This window comes from Triticum urartu, chromosome 4A (assembly GCF_056163025.1).
Source record: "Triticum urartu cultivar PI428250 chromosome 4A, HENAU_Tu73, whole genome shotgun sequence".
NCBI classification, from domain to species: domain Eukaryota; kingdom Viridiplantae; phylum Streptophyta; class Magnoliopsida; order Poales; family Poaceae; genus Triticum; species Triticum urartu.
The window spans coordinates 106,330,429-106,347,939 of record NC_141876.1 but is presented as its reverse complement, the minus strand read 5'-3'; the positions used below and the strand labels follow the sequence as shown (position 1 = coordinate 106,347,939).

General features: G+C 46.8%; 2 protein-coding genes across 2 annotated transcripts; one reads left to right on the top strand and one right to left on the bottom strand.

Moving 5' to 3' along the window:
• Window positions 1-296: 296 nt before the first annotated feature.
• LOC147975003 (ATP-dependent protease La (LON) domain protein) lies at window positions 297-12,626 on the top strand. The gene is made up of 7 exons (XM_087517932.1): window positions 297-568; window positions 1,280-1,348; window positions 10,962-11,075; window positions 11,177-11,251; window positions 11,654-11,785; window positions 11,871-12,012; window positions 12,173-12,626. Exons 1-7 carry the CDS (start codon window positions 380-382, stop codon window positions 12,322-12,324), a joined length of 873 nt encoding a protein of 290 aa, XP_087374058.1. The 5' UTR covers window positions 297-379; the 3' UTR covers window positions 12,325-12,626.
• Window positions 12,627-12,720: 94 nt separating this feature from the next.
• Window positions 12,721-17,214, bottom strand: LOC147975002 (uncharacterized). Its single transcript, XM_087517931.1, has 2 exons — window positions 16,754-17,214; window positions 12,721-14,814 (listed from the first exon to the last, which is right to left on the bottom strand). Exons 1-2 carry the CDS (start codon window positions 17,191-17,193, stop codon window positions 13,134-13,136), a joined length of 2,121 nt encoding a protein of 706 aa, XP_087374057.1. The 5' UTR covers window positions 17,194-17,214; the 3' UTR covers window positions 12,721-13,133.
• Between the last annotated feature and the right edge of the window lie 297 nt (window positions 17,215-17,511).

Below are 17,511 nucleotides of genomic sequence, written 5' to 3'. Positions count from 1 at the left end.
GGGGCAACGACTGGAGATGCTCTAAGCCAACATATCATTTTAAGATTGACGAAGTCACAACATGCGCCTTGTAGTCGACGGAATCGTCTCCTCTCACCAAACGCATATCGTGAAAATCTTAAAATAAATTCAAGAATAATACGAGTAACCGTCCAATAACAGGTTGATCTGCGAGTTGATATTTTTTACGGGACGAAACTGGAATGGACATTTCTTACAACTATAAAACAGGTTATTTTTATTGTTCCAAGCCTTTTACTGACAGAGATGCCAATAAAATATACTTACCTGATCAGCGTTATCTCTCTGCTCCCGCCATTGACAACCGCGAAACCACCCAACCCACCCCCACCACATTTTCACGCCGCGGCGGCCATCCATGGCCGCCTCTGCTTCCTTCCGCTTCCTCTCCCCTCCAGCACCGAACCCGCATGATAGGATACACCCTTCACTCCTCGCATGCCCGACGCGCCGGCGCAGGCTCCGGGCCACCCGCTGCTCGTCCACGCCGCAACCGGCGCCATCGCCGCCGCTCGAGTTCCCCCTCCTCCCATTCCAGCCCGCAGAGGTACCATTTCTGAGAACACCGAAAGGCGGATCCCCTTTCTGTTCATTTGTCTGGGATAGCGTTAGATGAAATCTGATGATAATGATAAATCACAGTCGAATGGTTTGGTTGGAGGGCAAGTCGAATTGGTTTGGGTCTTGGCAACCAATTCTTCTTTGGTGCGTTGGGGTAGATTTCACAGGGAAAATTCCAGAACCACGATTCAAGGGCTGTTTGAACATAACAAATTAGTTGAATCCGCCAAAGTAGGGATTCTGGGTCTGTTTTTTTTTTTTCTGCTAATGCGTATCATCACCTTCAGGTTTGTACAGTCAGTTGCTAGATGGGCATTGACTTGTTAAAGCAAGACGTGTTTTCTTGCAAAAAATCTACTTACAGGGGCTAATGTACCTTACACACGATTGTTATAGCAATTAGCATTTGCAAGTTGCAACAATGCCATGAGTCATGACTTTTGCCTGAGTAAATTGTTGGTGAGGTTATCACATCGCCATGATTTATTTTCCACATGCTGCCTTCACAACAAGTAACTGAAGAATTTTCATTTTTTTAGCCAACTTCTGGAATTAATTTTGGACTCACATATTTGATCTGCACCGTTTCTAGTCATCAAAATTGCCTCGGTATTTATTTCTCTGCAAAGCTATAAAATTGCTAGGAATTCTAAAATTATAGCAATTCGATGGTACTAAGATAATGAAAATATTATAGGTGTTGATTCCATCTGAATGCAAGACCCTGCACTTATATGAAGCAAGGTATCTAGCATTGCTAGAAGAGGTAATTACCATTGGCTCAATTGATTGCTTTATGCTACTTTTGGCATCTCACTATTGTTTTTCTCGACTGGCATAATCTAGCTTCCTTGCTACGTAAAGATTATTGTTCATCACACATTTGTAGATTTATCATGTAAATGGTCTCTTACGTTATGACTCTCACCTTCCTAGAGTTAAGAGAGATTTGACCATGATGGTCCATTGGGGAAATGTATTGTTTAGCCCTAGGCATGCTTGTGTACAAATCACAGTCTGTGTGCACCTCTGTATCCCAGTAAAAATTGCACAATCATATTGCTAATAAGAATCCTAGCTTACCTTTTTACTACAAATTTCATGTTATTTCATTTAAATAGGGAAAAAGCCCATTTATGATCCTCCATTGTTGCAAACTTTTATCTTTGGTCCCTCAACTCTATATCAATTAAATTTCCTTCCAAGGTGTAAAAAAAGTTTGGATTTGGTCCCTTGCCCCACTAGAAGTGATTTCGATGATTATGTGGTTGCATTTTGCACAAGTGACAACCTAGTCATAATTTCTTTTATAGACAAACCTGAAAAGAGAAAATAAGAAAAAGAAGTCAAGAAAGAAAATGCGAAGATTTTAGGAAACTCAGCTAATTCAATGAAAATATAAGGAAACCGGATAAAACATCTCACAAGTTTTAGAAATATTATGAAAACTTAGGAAACATGATTCTTATCTATTATTGGAATACTTGGGAAAAAACAAGAATTTGAAAAATGATTCAAGTTTCAAAACTGTTGAAAGGGGAAACCTTTTTTTGAAATCCATGCCTTTTCTAGAATATTATAAATTTCATTATTTTAAAACTCATTTCATATTTCATAAATTCCCTATATTATTTATGTTTTTCTTTATGAAGTCTGCTTCCCGCTTCCAACTCTTGTTTCTGAAGGGACTTGTACGTGTAGTAAACTACTACCACCAGACCATCGCAAAATTGCTTTGAATGCACCAAGGGAGTAAATCTAGACCAAACTTATTTGATGAGTTGAGCGACCAAACGCAGGCTTCATAAATAGTCGAGGGTAAAAAATTAGACCATTTTGGTTTAAATGAAATGTTCAATGCCACGCCTCTTAGAAGTGGAATTCTCGAAATATTGGATGAAATTTGTGAAATCAACAATTTTCAGTATGGGGCAAGAAAATGTAATCTCAACCAAAAATTTTGGGCAAATATAAAGAACTTCAAGACCTGATGGTACTAAAAGAAATAAATGTGAATACTATCACTAATCGGGCTTTGTTGCATTGATGGGGTGTCTTCACACTACTCCGTAGGTTGGGTTCTAGTTAAAAGGTCTACATTTGTTTATTTAATAATTTAAATACCAAAATTTGAATTTGACAACATTGTTTGGACTATTTCTATTAAAATTTGTAAATTTCATGAACATTGCAAACCTCCGTCAAGCACGAAAAGTAATCCTAAAAAATGTAAATTGTGCTGATAACTATCTAATGTATCACTTTGGAGAGGTTCGTTGCAACTCCTAATCTTCAAATTACTAACTGAATGCCCGTGCGTTATCTTTGCCCCAAGTCCTTGGCTCAACTGCTGCATTGGGCCAAACATCTTTGGAAGGGGTTTGTCACGGACTTATCCCAGGGATGTTGTACCTACACTTACGACAAATTACCATGGCAGTGATCTTGGAAGGGGCGACAACTTCCATAGGGAACTATGCACCTTTGAAGTCGTTGACTTGGAAATTGTCTACAAGGCAATTATAGGTCGTATACTTGAGCAATTCATGGTTGGACCCGCACACTCGGAACTCCATCTCTTGGAACGGGCACCCCAGAGGTGTGTACTCGACCGACTCGTCTTATCAGGCCCAATTCTTGGGCTGCTATCTGAGATTCTTGACCAATAAAATCTGGAAGGCGCATGAAGAGCCAAAGTGTAAGCTCTTCTCCTGGCTCATCCTCCACAACAGGATCCTCACGGCTAATCGGTTGGCCGCGCACGGCTGGACACGTGACCCTGTCTGCCAACTTTGCCTTAGTGCCTTTGAGACTGCGGACCATCTTTGTATGAGCTGACCGTTCACTTCTGCCGTCAGTCGCCTTGTGTGGTCTTGGGTGGAAGAGCCGTTGGCTTTCACTCTGACGGCTGTTTTCCCCTCAATTGACGCCTGGTGTGATGGGAGCCTCAAGGACAACGACAACACTCTGAGAAAGCGACGCAGTGGCATCCTCATTTACATAATGTGGAATGCCTGGAAGGAGAGGAACCGCCGCATCTTCAAAGGCACGAGACTGACTTACTTCAAGGTGGCCCATCTGGCCTACGAGGAAATTTCGCAGCGTGAGCTGGTCTTCCGGCCACGAGTGATTCCAATTCATGAGTAGTTAGCATGTGGCTTTGACTGGGATCCTTGCGATCTTGGGGTTTCCGACATGTCCCCTTTTAAAACATGCCACCTTGTAAATATTGTTGGGAATCGTTGCAGGGAAAACATTTTTTTTTCTATGCACACGCAATGATCTATCCATGGAGATGCATAGCAACGAGGGGGAGAGTGTGGTAGGAGCTAGGGCCCTACCGGATCTAGGGCGCATGTTGTAGGGGAAGGAGGGGGAAGGGCGAGGGCTGATGCGCGGCGGCCGGCGGCGTGGCGCCGTCCTTGCGACGGAAGCAGCAGCGGCGAAGGCAAGAGGCGGCTAGGGTTAGGTCTCCCGGCTCCCTAAGGGAAGCCGAGCAAATATTGATTGCTTCTTGCTTGATTAGATTGATACATCTCCTCTCCTTATATAGAGAGGTTTACTTGACTCCTAAGCAAACGATAAGATAATTGGGCTAAGCCCCTAATAACGATAAGATAACTTGGACCACAACCCACTGGGCTAAGCCCCTAATATGACGGTCATAACACTTCTCCCCGCCTGCACAAACAGCTCGTCCTCGAGCTGTAAGGTGGGGAAGCGCTTGCTGAACTCCTCGAGGTGATCAACCAGCGTCAAACACCTTCGTGACAGCTGGGGCGGTTAGGTCGGCGGCAACAACGTTCTCCTTAATGTAGTCTGCAGCCTCCAGGTAGAAGAGTCGCGGGCATACGTGGCCGGGTGTGTAGGGTTCGTCGCAGTTGAAGCACAACCCTTGGCAGCGATGCTCGAGTATCTCGGCCGAGGTGAGCCGGCGGAACGGGCGCGCCTCGGTCGCGGCGAGGGGTGCCGCGGAAGCCTGCGTAGGCCGACCCTGCGCGGAATCCGGCGAGGGTAGCGTCCCAGCGGCCCGGGACGGTGATTCCTGTTGGATGGCCACCGCCCAGCGCTCGAACGCGCGGGCGTAGTACATGCCTGTCTGGAGATCCTGGGGTCCTCGAAGCTCCACGTCTACGCGGATGTGATCCGGAAGTCCACCGACATAGAGGTCGGCCCGCTGTTGGGCCGTCACGCCCGACGCATGGCATGCCAGGGCCTGGAAACGGTTGGCGAAGTCCTGAACCGTGGAGGTGAAGGGAAGGCAGCCTAGCTCTGCCAGGTGGCTCCCGCGGATCGGGGGCCCAAGACGAAGGAGGCAGAGCTCGCGGAAGCACTCCCAAGGAGGGATGCTGCCCTCGTCCTGCTCGAGGGTGTAGTACCAGGTCTGCGCCGCGCCGCGGAGGTGGTAAGAGGCGAGCCAGGCACGCTCCGAGCCGAGGGTGTGCTGCCCGCGAAAGAACTGGTCGCACTGGTTGAGCCAGTTGAGGGGGTCCTCCGTGCCGTCATAAGTGGCGAAGTCAATTTTGGCGAACCGCGGCGGTGTCTGGGTCGGAGCGCCATGTCTGACTGGCTCGGAGGAGCGGAGCAGCGAGGCGGGCGGCGCCTGGTCGGAGTACCCCGGGTAGGGGCCCGCGGAGCCGGATGGCCTACCGAACTGCAGGGACGGAGTCGGCTGTTCCGGAGCCGTGGTGTAGACCGGTGGTGGTGAAGGCCCGGCCGCCCATGCTGGTAGTGGCGACGGGGAGGGCGGAAACTGGACTTGGTGTATCGGCAGGCCGGCCGGTGCGGATGACGGCAGTCCGGAGCTGAGTAGAGGTGTTGCCTGGAGCTGCAGCGGCTGCTGTGGGGAGTGGGCGGGCGCGGCGGTAACCGTGGCGTCAGTCGGTGGCCACTGCGGCCAGAGGGGGCGGCGGCAGGTGCAGCAGCGGCGGAGGCGGCCCCGCCTGGAACAGCAACAACGGTGGCCTGCCAATTGCAGACGTGCCCTGGGACGGCCACGACAGCGCGGGGTGGCCGTAGGCGGCGGTAGTCGCAGCCGGCGGAGGTGCGTGTGGTCCGGCCAGGTACAGATGGATGCCCTGGACGGCCGTCAGGAGATCCCGCAAGATGCCGGTGACCTCTTCTGGCGTGAAAACGGCGGGTGTAGGCGCAGCGGAGGTGACTGGGGCCGGTGGCGTGGGGGAACCGGCGGTGGTGACGGTGACCGGGGCCGACGGCGTTAGGGAACCAGCGGTGGTCATCGGTGCGGTGGTGATGATTGGCAGCGGCGGCGTTGGCGTTGACGAAGACATGATCGAGCCCGAGTCTCTGGATACCAAATTGGTAGGAGCTAGGGCCCTACCGGATCTAGGGCGCAGGTTGTAGGGGAAGGAGGGGGAAGGGCGAGGGCTGATGCGCGGCGGCCGGCGGCGTGGCGTCGTCCTTGCGACGGAAGCAGCGGCGGCGAAGGCAAGAGGCGGCTAGGGTTAGGTCTCCCGGCTCCCTAAGGGAAGCCGAGCAAATACTGATTGCTTCTTTGCTTGATTAGATTGATACATCTCCTCTCCTTATATAGAGAGGTTTACTTGACTCCTAAGCAAACGATAAGATAATTGGGCTAAGCCCCTAATAATGATAAGATAACTTGGGCCACAACCCACTGGGCTAAGCCCCTAATATGACGGTCATAACAGAGTGTGTCTACGTACCCTTGTAGACCGTAAGCAGAAGCGTTTCACAACGCGGTTGATGTAGTCGAACTTCTTCTCACGTCAACCGATCAAGTACCGAACGCACGACACCTCCGCGTTCTGCACACGTTCAGCTCGATGACGTCCCTCGCCTTCTTGATCCAGCAAGTCGTCGAGGTAATAGATGAGTTTCGTCGGCACGACGGCATGGTGACAGTAATGGTGAAGTGATCCTCGCAGGGCTTCGCCTAAGCACTACGAAAATGTGACCGAGGGTGTAAACGGTGGAGGGGGGGGGGGGCGCCGCACACAGCTAACAATTCATCTGGTGTGTGCTAGGCGCCCCAAGTAGGCGCCCCAAGCCGCGCGCCCCCCTGCCATATATATCGGAGGGGGAAGGAAAGAGGGGGAGGGGGGAAGGAAGGGGGAATCCTATTCCATTTCTTTCCTTTCCTCCTTCCCCTTTCCTTCTCCACCTTGGCCGGCCCATATGGGGGGCGCACCCGCCCCTTGTGGCTGGTGTGTTTCCCCTCTTGGCCCTTTAGGCCCATATCTTTTGCCGGGGGTGCCCGGAACCCCTTCTGGTGATCCGATATGTACCCGATACCCTCCGGAACACTTCCGGTGTCCGAATACCATCGTCATATATATCAATCTTTACCTCCCAACCATTTCGAGACTCCTCGTCATGTCTGTGATCTCATCCGGGACTCCGAACAACATTCGGCCATCAAATCACATAACTCATATAATACTATATCGTCATCGAACGTTAAGCGTGCGGACCCTACGGGTTCGAGAACTATGTAGACATGACCGAGACATCTCTCCGGTCAATAACCAATAGCAGAACCTGGATGCCCATATTAGCTCCTACATATTCTACGAAGATCTTTATCGGTCGAACCGTTATGACAACATATGTAATTCCATTTTTCCATCGGTATGTTACTTGTCCGAGATTCGATCGTCGGTATCTTCATACCTAGTTCAATCTCGTTACCGGCAAGTCTATTTACTCGTTTCGTAATACATCACCTCGTGACTAACTACTTAGTCGTTTGCTTGCAAGCTTATGATGTATATTACCGAGAGGGCCCAGAGATACCTCTCTAATACTCGGAGTGACAAATCCTAATCTCGATCTATGCCAACTTAACAAACACAACACCTTCGGAGATACCTGTAGAGCATCTTTATGATCACTCAGTTACGTTGTGACGTTTGATAGCACACAAGGCATTCCTCCGGTATCCGGAAGTTGCATAATCTCATAGTCGAAGGAATATGTATTTGACATGAAGAAAGCAATAGTAATAAAACTGAACGATCATAATGCTAAGCTAATGGATGGGTCTTGTCCATCACATCATTCTCCTAATGATGTGATCCCGTTATCAAATGACAACTCATGTCAATGGTTAGGAAACCTTAACCATCTTTGATCAACAAGCTAGTCTAGTAGAGGCTCACTAGGGACACAGTGTTTGTTTATGTATTCACACATGTGTCAAGGTTTCCGATCAATACAATTCTAGCATGAATAATAAACCTTTATCATGATTTAGGAAATATAATAATAACCATTTTATTATTGCCTCTAGGGCATATTTCCATCAAATATCCCCCATTCTTAATGAAAAGGCAGCGCTCCTGCTGGTTGCTAACCCCCCCCCCCCCCCCCAAATTATACCTACACGATTATGAAGCGGGGCACCCTCAAACACACAATGGAGTGCGACCGCTTCAACTACGAGATGACCATTGCTGTCCTCGTCCTCAATGCACAAGCGCCCATTATTATCCAAATTACGTGCTAATTTCGCACCGTTGTTAGTTACATTGCAAAAAATAGCGCGACATTTCAGACTCGACGAGTACCCTTGTTATAATCGATCTTACCCACAACTTAGGGGGGTGAACCTTGGTATATCGTGTCTTCTTTTCAACTTGTGTTCTAGATCCCATGTTGGATTGATGTTATGTTCCCTCGACTACAAATCTACATACTAGCTCTCGCACCATTGCTAGGACCCGATGAAAATCCCTCGACAGACAGGGCTAGGAGCTACATTGGTAGGTCGTAAGGCTCGATGGCGGACACTGATTTTGTCGGAAGCTATGCAAGGGACCCATGGATGAATAGAGGGCGCGAGGTGTCCGCAATGCACAATGGAGATGGCATTTACCCAGGGCGTGCAAATTGCATGCCACACCTTGTTCCCGCCATTCTGTCGCAATCCTGACCTTGCCACTTGATGACTAGGTTCTAGCAAAGATGCTAAACTCGTGTACGAAGCTGAGAATCAAAGATCAAGCAAACACTCAAGTCCATTGACCAAAAACTTAAATGCATAGATGAAATGATCATGGGGCTAGAACTTTCAAATGAACCTTCCATTGTTACCACTGGTGAACATAGAGATAAGGACTATGTTGGCCAAGTTTCACCAATATTGGAAAAAATTTGGTGGGGTTTCACACATAGTGATCATATGGAGCTAAAATTTGTGATAGATGATAATAGTGTTTTCAATATGCAATTGGACTTGAAACTTTGACCACATGTGTAGATAACGATGATGAACAACATGTCCAACTGACAAGAAGTTTGGAAGCATCAAGATGTGGGGTCCAATGCATTGGTCATATAGGTCCAAATGAGTTTGACCAAGAGATAGAGATGAAATGCAATGCCATTTGACCCAATATCGGTGTAATAAGCGTCCCCATAATGTTCTAGGATTTATTGAGATGCAGAAGTATATTAGTCATATAGGTCCAAATGAGTTTGACCAAGAGATAGAGATGAAATGCAATGCCATTTGACCCAATATTGGTGTAATAAGCGTCCCCATAATGTTCTAGGATTTATTGAGATGCAGAAGTATATTAGGGGATTATTGGCCATATATAGGCAAGAAAGTAATAATTTTTAATCTTCAAATATTGCACTGGACATGGCAATATTTCCACATAAGTCTAAAATATACCAAGGAAAGCTTTGACACATCGGTAAAGCTGTTGCCTTGTGACCATGAAGGTCACGGGTTCGAGTCCTGGAAATAGCCTCTTGAAGAAATGTAGGGTAAGGCTGCGTATGAAAGAGTGGTCGGACCCTTCCCCGCCCCCTGCGCAAGTGGGAGCTACGTGCACCGGGCTGCCCTTTTCTTAAAGTCGAATTTATATGGGTAGAGGGTTCTATGACTATTTTTTCTTGGAATTATATCACAAATCTATGGTAGCTCGTATGGAAAGAGAAGAATAGACTTATAATAATCCAAAGGATAATATTTGGAGTTGAGTGGATAAGAATGAAGTTGAAGCGGGACCAAGGGCATCAAGATGGGAATTGTTGACGGGTGATTGTTGATATCGAAGCTACGGCTGAGCTCCTAGATTGTTTCGCCAGGGGTTAAAACACTCTGGTCACTCCACGAAGTCACAGCGAGGCAGTTTACCTAGGTTCGGGCCATCGGCGTCGGTGTAATACCCTACTCCTGTTGTGTGTTTAGTTGCTTGTGTATCGGAAGAGAGAAGGGGCCGCTACTTACAACCAGCACAGTGAGCTCCCTATGTTTTCTAGACCTTTTTTTCCATGTCCCTGGACGGAACCACCCAACTCCCTTTTATAGTCTCCAAGGGAGTCGCTGGTGTCCATGGTTGTGCCCATCCACGATGGGTTGACCTTCATCGCCCATCATCCATGTGGGTTTCCTCCATGACGTCCCGGAATGAGCCGTAGTGGGTAGAGGCCTCCTGAGCTGTCGTATCACCATGCTATGACCATACTTGGGCCTCCAACGTCATCTGTTTCAACGGGTGTGCCATCCTTGCCTATATTTTACGTGCAACCGAACCACTTCTCATTCGTCCCATCTAGCCTACAATAGGCCGACCAGACGAGGCCAAACGTGGAGCCGCGTCGCAGTTGTCACCATCGTCCCTCCCATTCAGGTCGTTTGGGGTTCGCAGTGCTCGTGACCTCCTCAAGCATTGGACTCGTGGCAGCCCCTAACCACGCCAAGCGGCTCACATGGCTGGGGCACAAGCATGACCCGTCCTGTCAATCCGTGGGACCCCCGTCTCTCCCGCATTGCTGACAGTAGCCCCTGGTCCCGCCAGCTGGCAATGACCCCGAAGGGGTATGGCAGATGAATGGGCCAGCTGATCAAATTACAAGGTGGGCGGACGATTTCGTAAGTTATTTATTTTGACAGCTAGCTTACCTTATGGACAATCGTGCTTTTAATGCGATCCTAAATAGTATATTGTTTCTGAAATACAGCTAATCAAAATATTATTTTTATGACGATTCCGTAAGGTATTTATTTTAGTAACTGCTTACCTTATGGACGACCGCGCTTTTAAAGAGAGCCTAAATAGTATATACACCCTTATTTACTGTGAAGTAAAAAGTCTATCACCCTTGTGTGGTGAGATATGATCTACTATGTTCGGTAAGGTAGTTTGACTCTCCACCCTTGGATCATAAAAAATGAACGTCTCACAAGAAACCATGTATATCGTGAAAATTGTAGATTTTTTTAACGAGTCTTGGCTTGATATCCTACAAAACTCTAGTTAGTAAATGAGTGCTTAGGACAGTACAAAGGGAATTCTGACTCGTTCATACACAAGAACTACATATTGTTGTCACCCTTGAATCCTAACAGGCCTTCTGATATGTCTGTCGATCGTCACTCGCAGGCTTTGTATAAGAGGCAAAATTCTCTTGTACACTTTGTCCTTGATCCAGTTTTATCAAGCTCTTCCAAGGATTCGTTCGCTGTAAGATATGGTTGTTTGGTGCAGATAGAAAGTGTGAGTTCTTGTCGTTCCTGTGAAGTATTTCTATATTTCATTGTCAGGGTTCTTGTTAGGATTGTTCACCTTTTCTACTCAATGATTTATCTCTAGTATAGGTTCAAAAGCTGGATTTTGGAGCATTAGTGTCAATTAGAGGTGTATGCCGTGTGAACATCAAGAACCTTCTTCAGGTACGCAAGTTCCGGCTCTTGAGTGTGAATTATTTTATATGTTGATGCTTGTACCATTGTCCAAGTACTTGAGAACTTCTATGAATTGTGTGTATAATACCTTCAAAGCTATTGTTCTCATTTTTTTAATCAAAATAATGTATTACCGTTATTATGATACATATATGGGCAGATTTCGTAAGTTCACTTATGGAGTTGTATAGACTGTTGAATGCGGTGGTAGTTCTGAATTATTTTTGGCACGGCTAAGAAAGAAGAGTCAGAAATAAAGGAATGGCTAGGCACCTAGGCATATGCTCTTTTCATATCCTGAATTTGATCCACTGTTTTATGTAGCTACAGTTCACGGTACCTCTTGTGTTTCACTTCTATTTTAGATGGTCACATTGTTCCTTGATCCAGATGGAGCCCTACTTGCGTGGTGATGTTTCTCCTATGATGGACAAGTCTTGCGATGGCACTGGATTGGGCCTGAGAATTTCCAGACTAAGAGAGTCCATGTGCAATCTGCACAGCCTACAGATGAAGCTGAAGGTTTAGTACCTATTTTTTGTTCCTTTTGATGATTTGCGTATGTTTGAATATCCTGATGTTCTGACATAAAAACCTCTCGATTTAGGTGCCTGAGGATGAACCGCTGCAAACAAACATCAAGAGCTCTCTAATGTGGTCTGAGAAAGAAACTTTCGAAGGGTACGACGAAGAATTTATCCCTGAGCTCGTAGAGCGTCTCTCTTTTGCCGCGTACCAATCAGTTTCAGGTGACAAAAGATCATTCCATTTTCACCCCTGATCACTTCTTGATCACACTTATGTTTTAAATCTCAATATTACCTGGAATGACCAACTAAAGAGATGGTGCAGAAAGGATGTACGTCAGCTTCATGTAGTCTGATCTAACATCAAAGTCATACACTACAGGTATGTCAGATGCAGAACTTCTTACTCTGCAAAAATACAAGATAAAGGCAATGGATTCAACAGACACTCTGGAAAGAGTAAACAGCGGAATTGAGTATGTAGAACATAATATCGGTATGATTGCCGCGAGACTGGCAATTCAGAATATATGACCCTTGGATCTTGGTACCGCTTACTCAATCACTTGCATATGCCATCATCATCATCGTCATCGTCATCATCATCAGAGATGTAAATACGTATACTTCTAAGATCTAACTGATGCTCATGATCCACAAAAACATGTAGTTACATTCTCTGACATCAAAAGGTTTCCACTTAATTTGCATCTGTGCTGTATGCAAGGAGAGGTTCAAGTAGAACAGCTTGATTATTTTTGATACACTTGATGTACATTCAGAGAGTAAGACGACAGTGCAGACTGAATATACTCTCGCAACTTCATTTCCGAGAACTCACAGCTCTGTTTTCCCACCACCTTTGTATCAGTTCGGTCATTTGGGCTATATATATATAAAGTTGGACAAAATCTTGTTTCGAGAGATGCGTTATTCAAACAACTCTTATAACTTTATTCCATGAGATAATTCATACACCTGATTACATCTGGAAAGCCAAAAGGCTACAGGCTCTTGTATGAACTCTAGAATCTAAATCGAAGTGATTCATACAGCTGGTTAATCTGGAACGCCTACAAGGCTACAAGCTCCGGTATGAACCCTAGAATCAAACTCGAAATAATTCATAAAACTGATAAATCTGGAAAGCCTACATACAGGCTAAAAGCTCTGGTACGAACTATGTAAAATCTGAACCGAAGCAATCATCTCGAAAGTAAATAATGGAAGCAAAGATACTATTTCGCCGCGCTGATTGAGAATCAGCAGCAGGAAATCATGAGCGAGCTAACGGACTAGCATGCTGAGCTGCAAGCCTCCGGCAGCGCTTGCAGAAGTATCGCCTACTCCCGCGGGGCAATGTTGACGCCGAAGAGGCGGACGAGGGCAATGTTGACGCCGAAGAGGCGGACGAAGCCACGAATCCCATTCCCTTGCTCCGGCGTAGCCATGCCCGGAGCGGAGCTGCTGATGTTAGTAGGAGGGGCACGGGATGACGAGCCCGGAGCGGAGCTGCTGATGTTAGCAGGAGGGGCACGGGATGACGAGCCCGGAGCGGAGCTGCTGATGTTAGCAGATGAGGCGGAACTGCTGAGGTTAGCAGGAGGGGCGGAGCTGCTGATGTTACGAGGAAGGGCGCGGGATGAGGAGCCCGGAGCAGAGCTGATGATTTTAGCAGGAGGGGCACGGGATGAGGAGCCCAGAGCGGAGCTGGTGATTTTAACAGGAGGGACACAGGATGAGGAGCCCGGAGCGGAGATGCTGATGTTAGGAGGAGGGGCGGAGCTGCTGATGTTAGCAGGAAGGGCACGGAATGAGGAGCCCGGAGAGGAGCTGCTGATGTTAGCAAGAGGGGCGGAGCTGGTGATGTTAGCAGGAAGGGCATAGAATGAGGAGCCCGGAGCGGAGCTGATGATTTTAGCAAGAGGGGCACAGGATGAGAAGCCCGGAACGAAGCTGGTGATTTTAGCTGGAGGGGCACGGAATGAGGAGCCCTGAGCGAAGCTGCTGATGTTAGCAGGAGGGGCGGAGCTGCTGGTGTTAGCAGGAAGGGCACGGAATAAGGAGCCCGGAGCGGAGCTGATGATATTAGCAGTAGGGGCGCAAGATGAGGAGCCCGGAGCGGAGCTGGTGATTTTAGCAGGAGGGGCACGGGATGAAGAATTCGGAGCGGAGCTGCTTATGTTAGAAGCAGGGGCACGGGATGAGGAACCAGCATAGGCAGGGGCTGGCCCCGTGGTGTTGCGTTTCATCGGCAAACCGCAAGGTGCAGGGGCCGAGCGGGTCTTGGGGGTTCGCAGGCCGTGACACCCCCACCGTGGCAGGTTCGACCTGGCGCTCACCGAGCGGCGATATATCGTCTGGGCCATGGAGGCGGATACGGCCTCGAAGTCCTGCAGTTCCTCGGCCATCCTGCCCATGTTCCCATGATCGGAAGCAGCAGGGGTAGCCAGAGCTGGTGCAAAGGCCACTGGCGCCCCCGCGCCCGGAGCGGGTGCAAAAATTGCATCATGAGCGTGTGGCCTTTTGATCCCACGTGCGCAGACGCCGGCAGCGCCATTGCCATGGCCATAAGTAGCAGGGGTAGCCGAATCTGCTGCAAAGGCCATAGGCGCCCCGGCTGCCGGAGTAACTGGAGCCGGCGCAGAAGTCGCAGCAGGAGAGACTGGCGCAATCGCCACAGCTGCTACCGCACGAGGATCTACGATGTTCACGGACGAGTTGTTGGTCTCAGCGGCGACCTTGTTAGCCTCCTCCTCCTCCTCCTTCTCATCATCATCATCGTCGTCGCTGACGATGATAAGGTTGATGTGGGCCGCTGGCACGTCGGCTGACTCGAGTACATGAAATTGGGGCGTTACGGGCTCCTTTGAGTCCTTTCCCTTGGGAATCTTGGCCGCGACGCGCCGGCCGGAGACGGCCGGCTCGTTGGCTTTTTTTGATGAAAAGGGGTTTTCCCCAACCAAACGAAAACCCGGCTCGCTGGCTTCCCGGTACATGATTTCGTGCGCGCTCTTCACATACCTGCAAAACGGAAAATTGCGCGTTAAGGCCAGGTAGCGGGCAGATCTCCGGCCGTTTATTGAAGGCATGTACAATGATGCTATCTTAAAAGTGTCACGTAGGATATATGATGAGGTGAAGGAGAGAGAATTCATAAGAAAAAACTTGTCCTATCTTATTTAAGAGAAGACAAGAGATGATCTCTTAACATAATATGTTTCACCATGTTTTTAGAAATAGTTAGTTATTGAAGATAAGTCTAAGAGATAACTCATTCTAGATAATTTTTTTGTCATTTCTAAATTACATGCAAGATTTAGGATAAGGCTATTTTATTAACCATTGTACATGCCCTCAGAATGCTCAAGATTCAGCTGTCAGAAAATGTATAACCATGAATGATTTTTCAGATGAAATACACCGCAATACACTCTGCGTATGTCAGATGATCCCCATACTTTTCGGTCAGATGGTACATCACGGTTGCATCCATGCGCTACCATTCTCTCTCTTCCCTCTCCCAAACAAGCCCATCCGTTTATTTTACGTTTGCTAACTTAAATTGTTCATATCTTTTAAACCAATATTCCAATTTCAAAACTTTTTATATATTTGAACTCATGTCGCAAAGAACTTTCAAAGAAGACCGATTGAATACATTTTAAATGAGTTCAAAAATCATGAAACATATTTCACTCGCTTGAAATATTTTGAATAAAATGGTTTCAATCATTTTCACAAGTTGATATTTTAGTTTCATGTTGTTTTTCACTATCACAACTTACATTTCACTTTCCACTGGCGTGTTTCAGAAAAATCATATCTATTTCAATTGCACATTTTTGAAAGAACATATTTCACTATTTTAAAATAAAACGTCTCACATTTAAAAAAAATCGATTTCACAAGTTGACATTTCAGATTCATACTGGTTTCCACTTTCAGAACCTACATTTCATTTTTCTCTGGCTTGTTTCACAAAAATCACATACATTTCAATTACACATTTTATAAATAACATGTTTCACACTTTTGAAATAAACTGTTACACATTTTGAAATAATCAGTTTCACAAGTTGTCATTTCACTTCATATTACTTTTAGCTTTCAGAACCTACATTTCACTTTGCACCGGGTTGTTTCACAAAAATCACATCTATTTCAATTTCGCATTATTGAAATAGCATATTTCACTCTTTTAAAATAAACCATTACACATTTCAAAAATTTCTATTTCACAAGTTGAGATTTAGTTTCACATTTTTTTCACTTTCAGAAGGTGCATTTCACTTTTCACTCGCTTGTTGCACAAAAATCTCATCTATTTCAATTGCAATTTTTGAAATAACATATTTTGCTCTTTTGAAATAACATATTTTGCTCTTTTGAAATAAAATGTTTTTCATTTCCAAATAATTAGTTTCACAAGTTAACATTTCAGTTTCATATTTGGGTTAAATAGGTTTATGTGAAAAAGTAGTTTTCACATATTTCTAGTGAAATAAGTTTGTTTCATATTTTTCTAGTGAAATGGGTTTATTTCACATGTGAAATGTGAAACGTCGAAATTTAAATGTGTTTGAAATGTATCCAAAATTTGTCTAGTTCTAAAGTTCTTGACGCCAGGAGTCCCAATATATAAAAGGTTTCACAAATGAGTCTATATTTAAAAGATATGGTTGATTTAAATTGTCTATGATGAAATAAAGTCTATGGGTTTGTTCTGCGGGTAGAGAGAGGGGGGGGGGGGGGGGGGGAGGAAGAGCTGCTTGTGTACCTATAAAAAGTGTACTTTGGGCACATAAAGTGATGCCAGTTTGACTAAAAAGAAAGATACAAGAAACGTAGTAGTACTATACATCTAGGTGGAAAATACATTTGCATGAATCTTGGAAGAAGTGAATGCTTTGAGATGTACCGACATGTAACGCAACCGCGCAAAATGACTTTGTGCACATACCTCTTGTAGCACGATTTGTCCAGATTCTTCTCTGACACCTTCAGCCCGTACGCCCTGTCCAAGATCTCCACCAGCCGAGCTCTAAGGCCCTGACCGGACGGTGTGGTTCGAAACAAGGTTTCCGTGGGGACCAGCTGGCCCCCGCCCTCCTTCTCGGCCACCCTTGGCTTCTTACCCCTCTCTTGTTGCAGAAGCGTCGGCTGGCCAGCGGGGGTGTTCACACCTTGAAGCGGCGCCGACGACTCCACGGGGCCAGCGTGACCACCGTCTCCTTGGCGCAGATGCGGCGAAAAGCGACGGGGGAGAGGAGTAGGTCCCGCCGACGGCCTTCCTTGATTAACATGGCCGCGGTGTGACAAAGGGCTTCTGTGGTTGAAGATACCATAGGATTTGCTCTGCCCACGATCGCGGGTCGGTGAGGGGAGCTTTCCGGGGACCATCAGATGCAAAGGGGGTGGAGGTGCGGGGGGGGGGGGGGGGGGGTTTCTCCTGTGGAGAGAGCAGCCTTATGGAGGGGATAGCAAATTCTATTGTGTCACGAGAGCCTCGTGGTTCTAGTTAAGTAGGCGTGCGGCCTGGGTAGGGTTTTTTCTTTCCTCTTTTACACAAAAGGCTCCTCCCTGGCCCCACCAAAAGAAACGCACCCTCGGGCACAGTAGGCTATCATTAACTTTATATGTGCTGGAGTTTTGTCGATTCCATGGAGTAAGGAAAGAAACACCCCCCCGGCGTTCCTTGGTCAATCTTCATAATTGTGC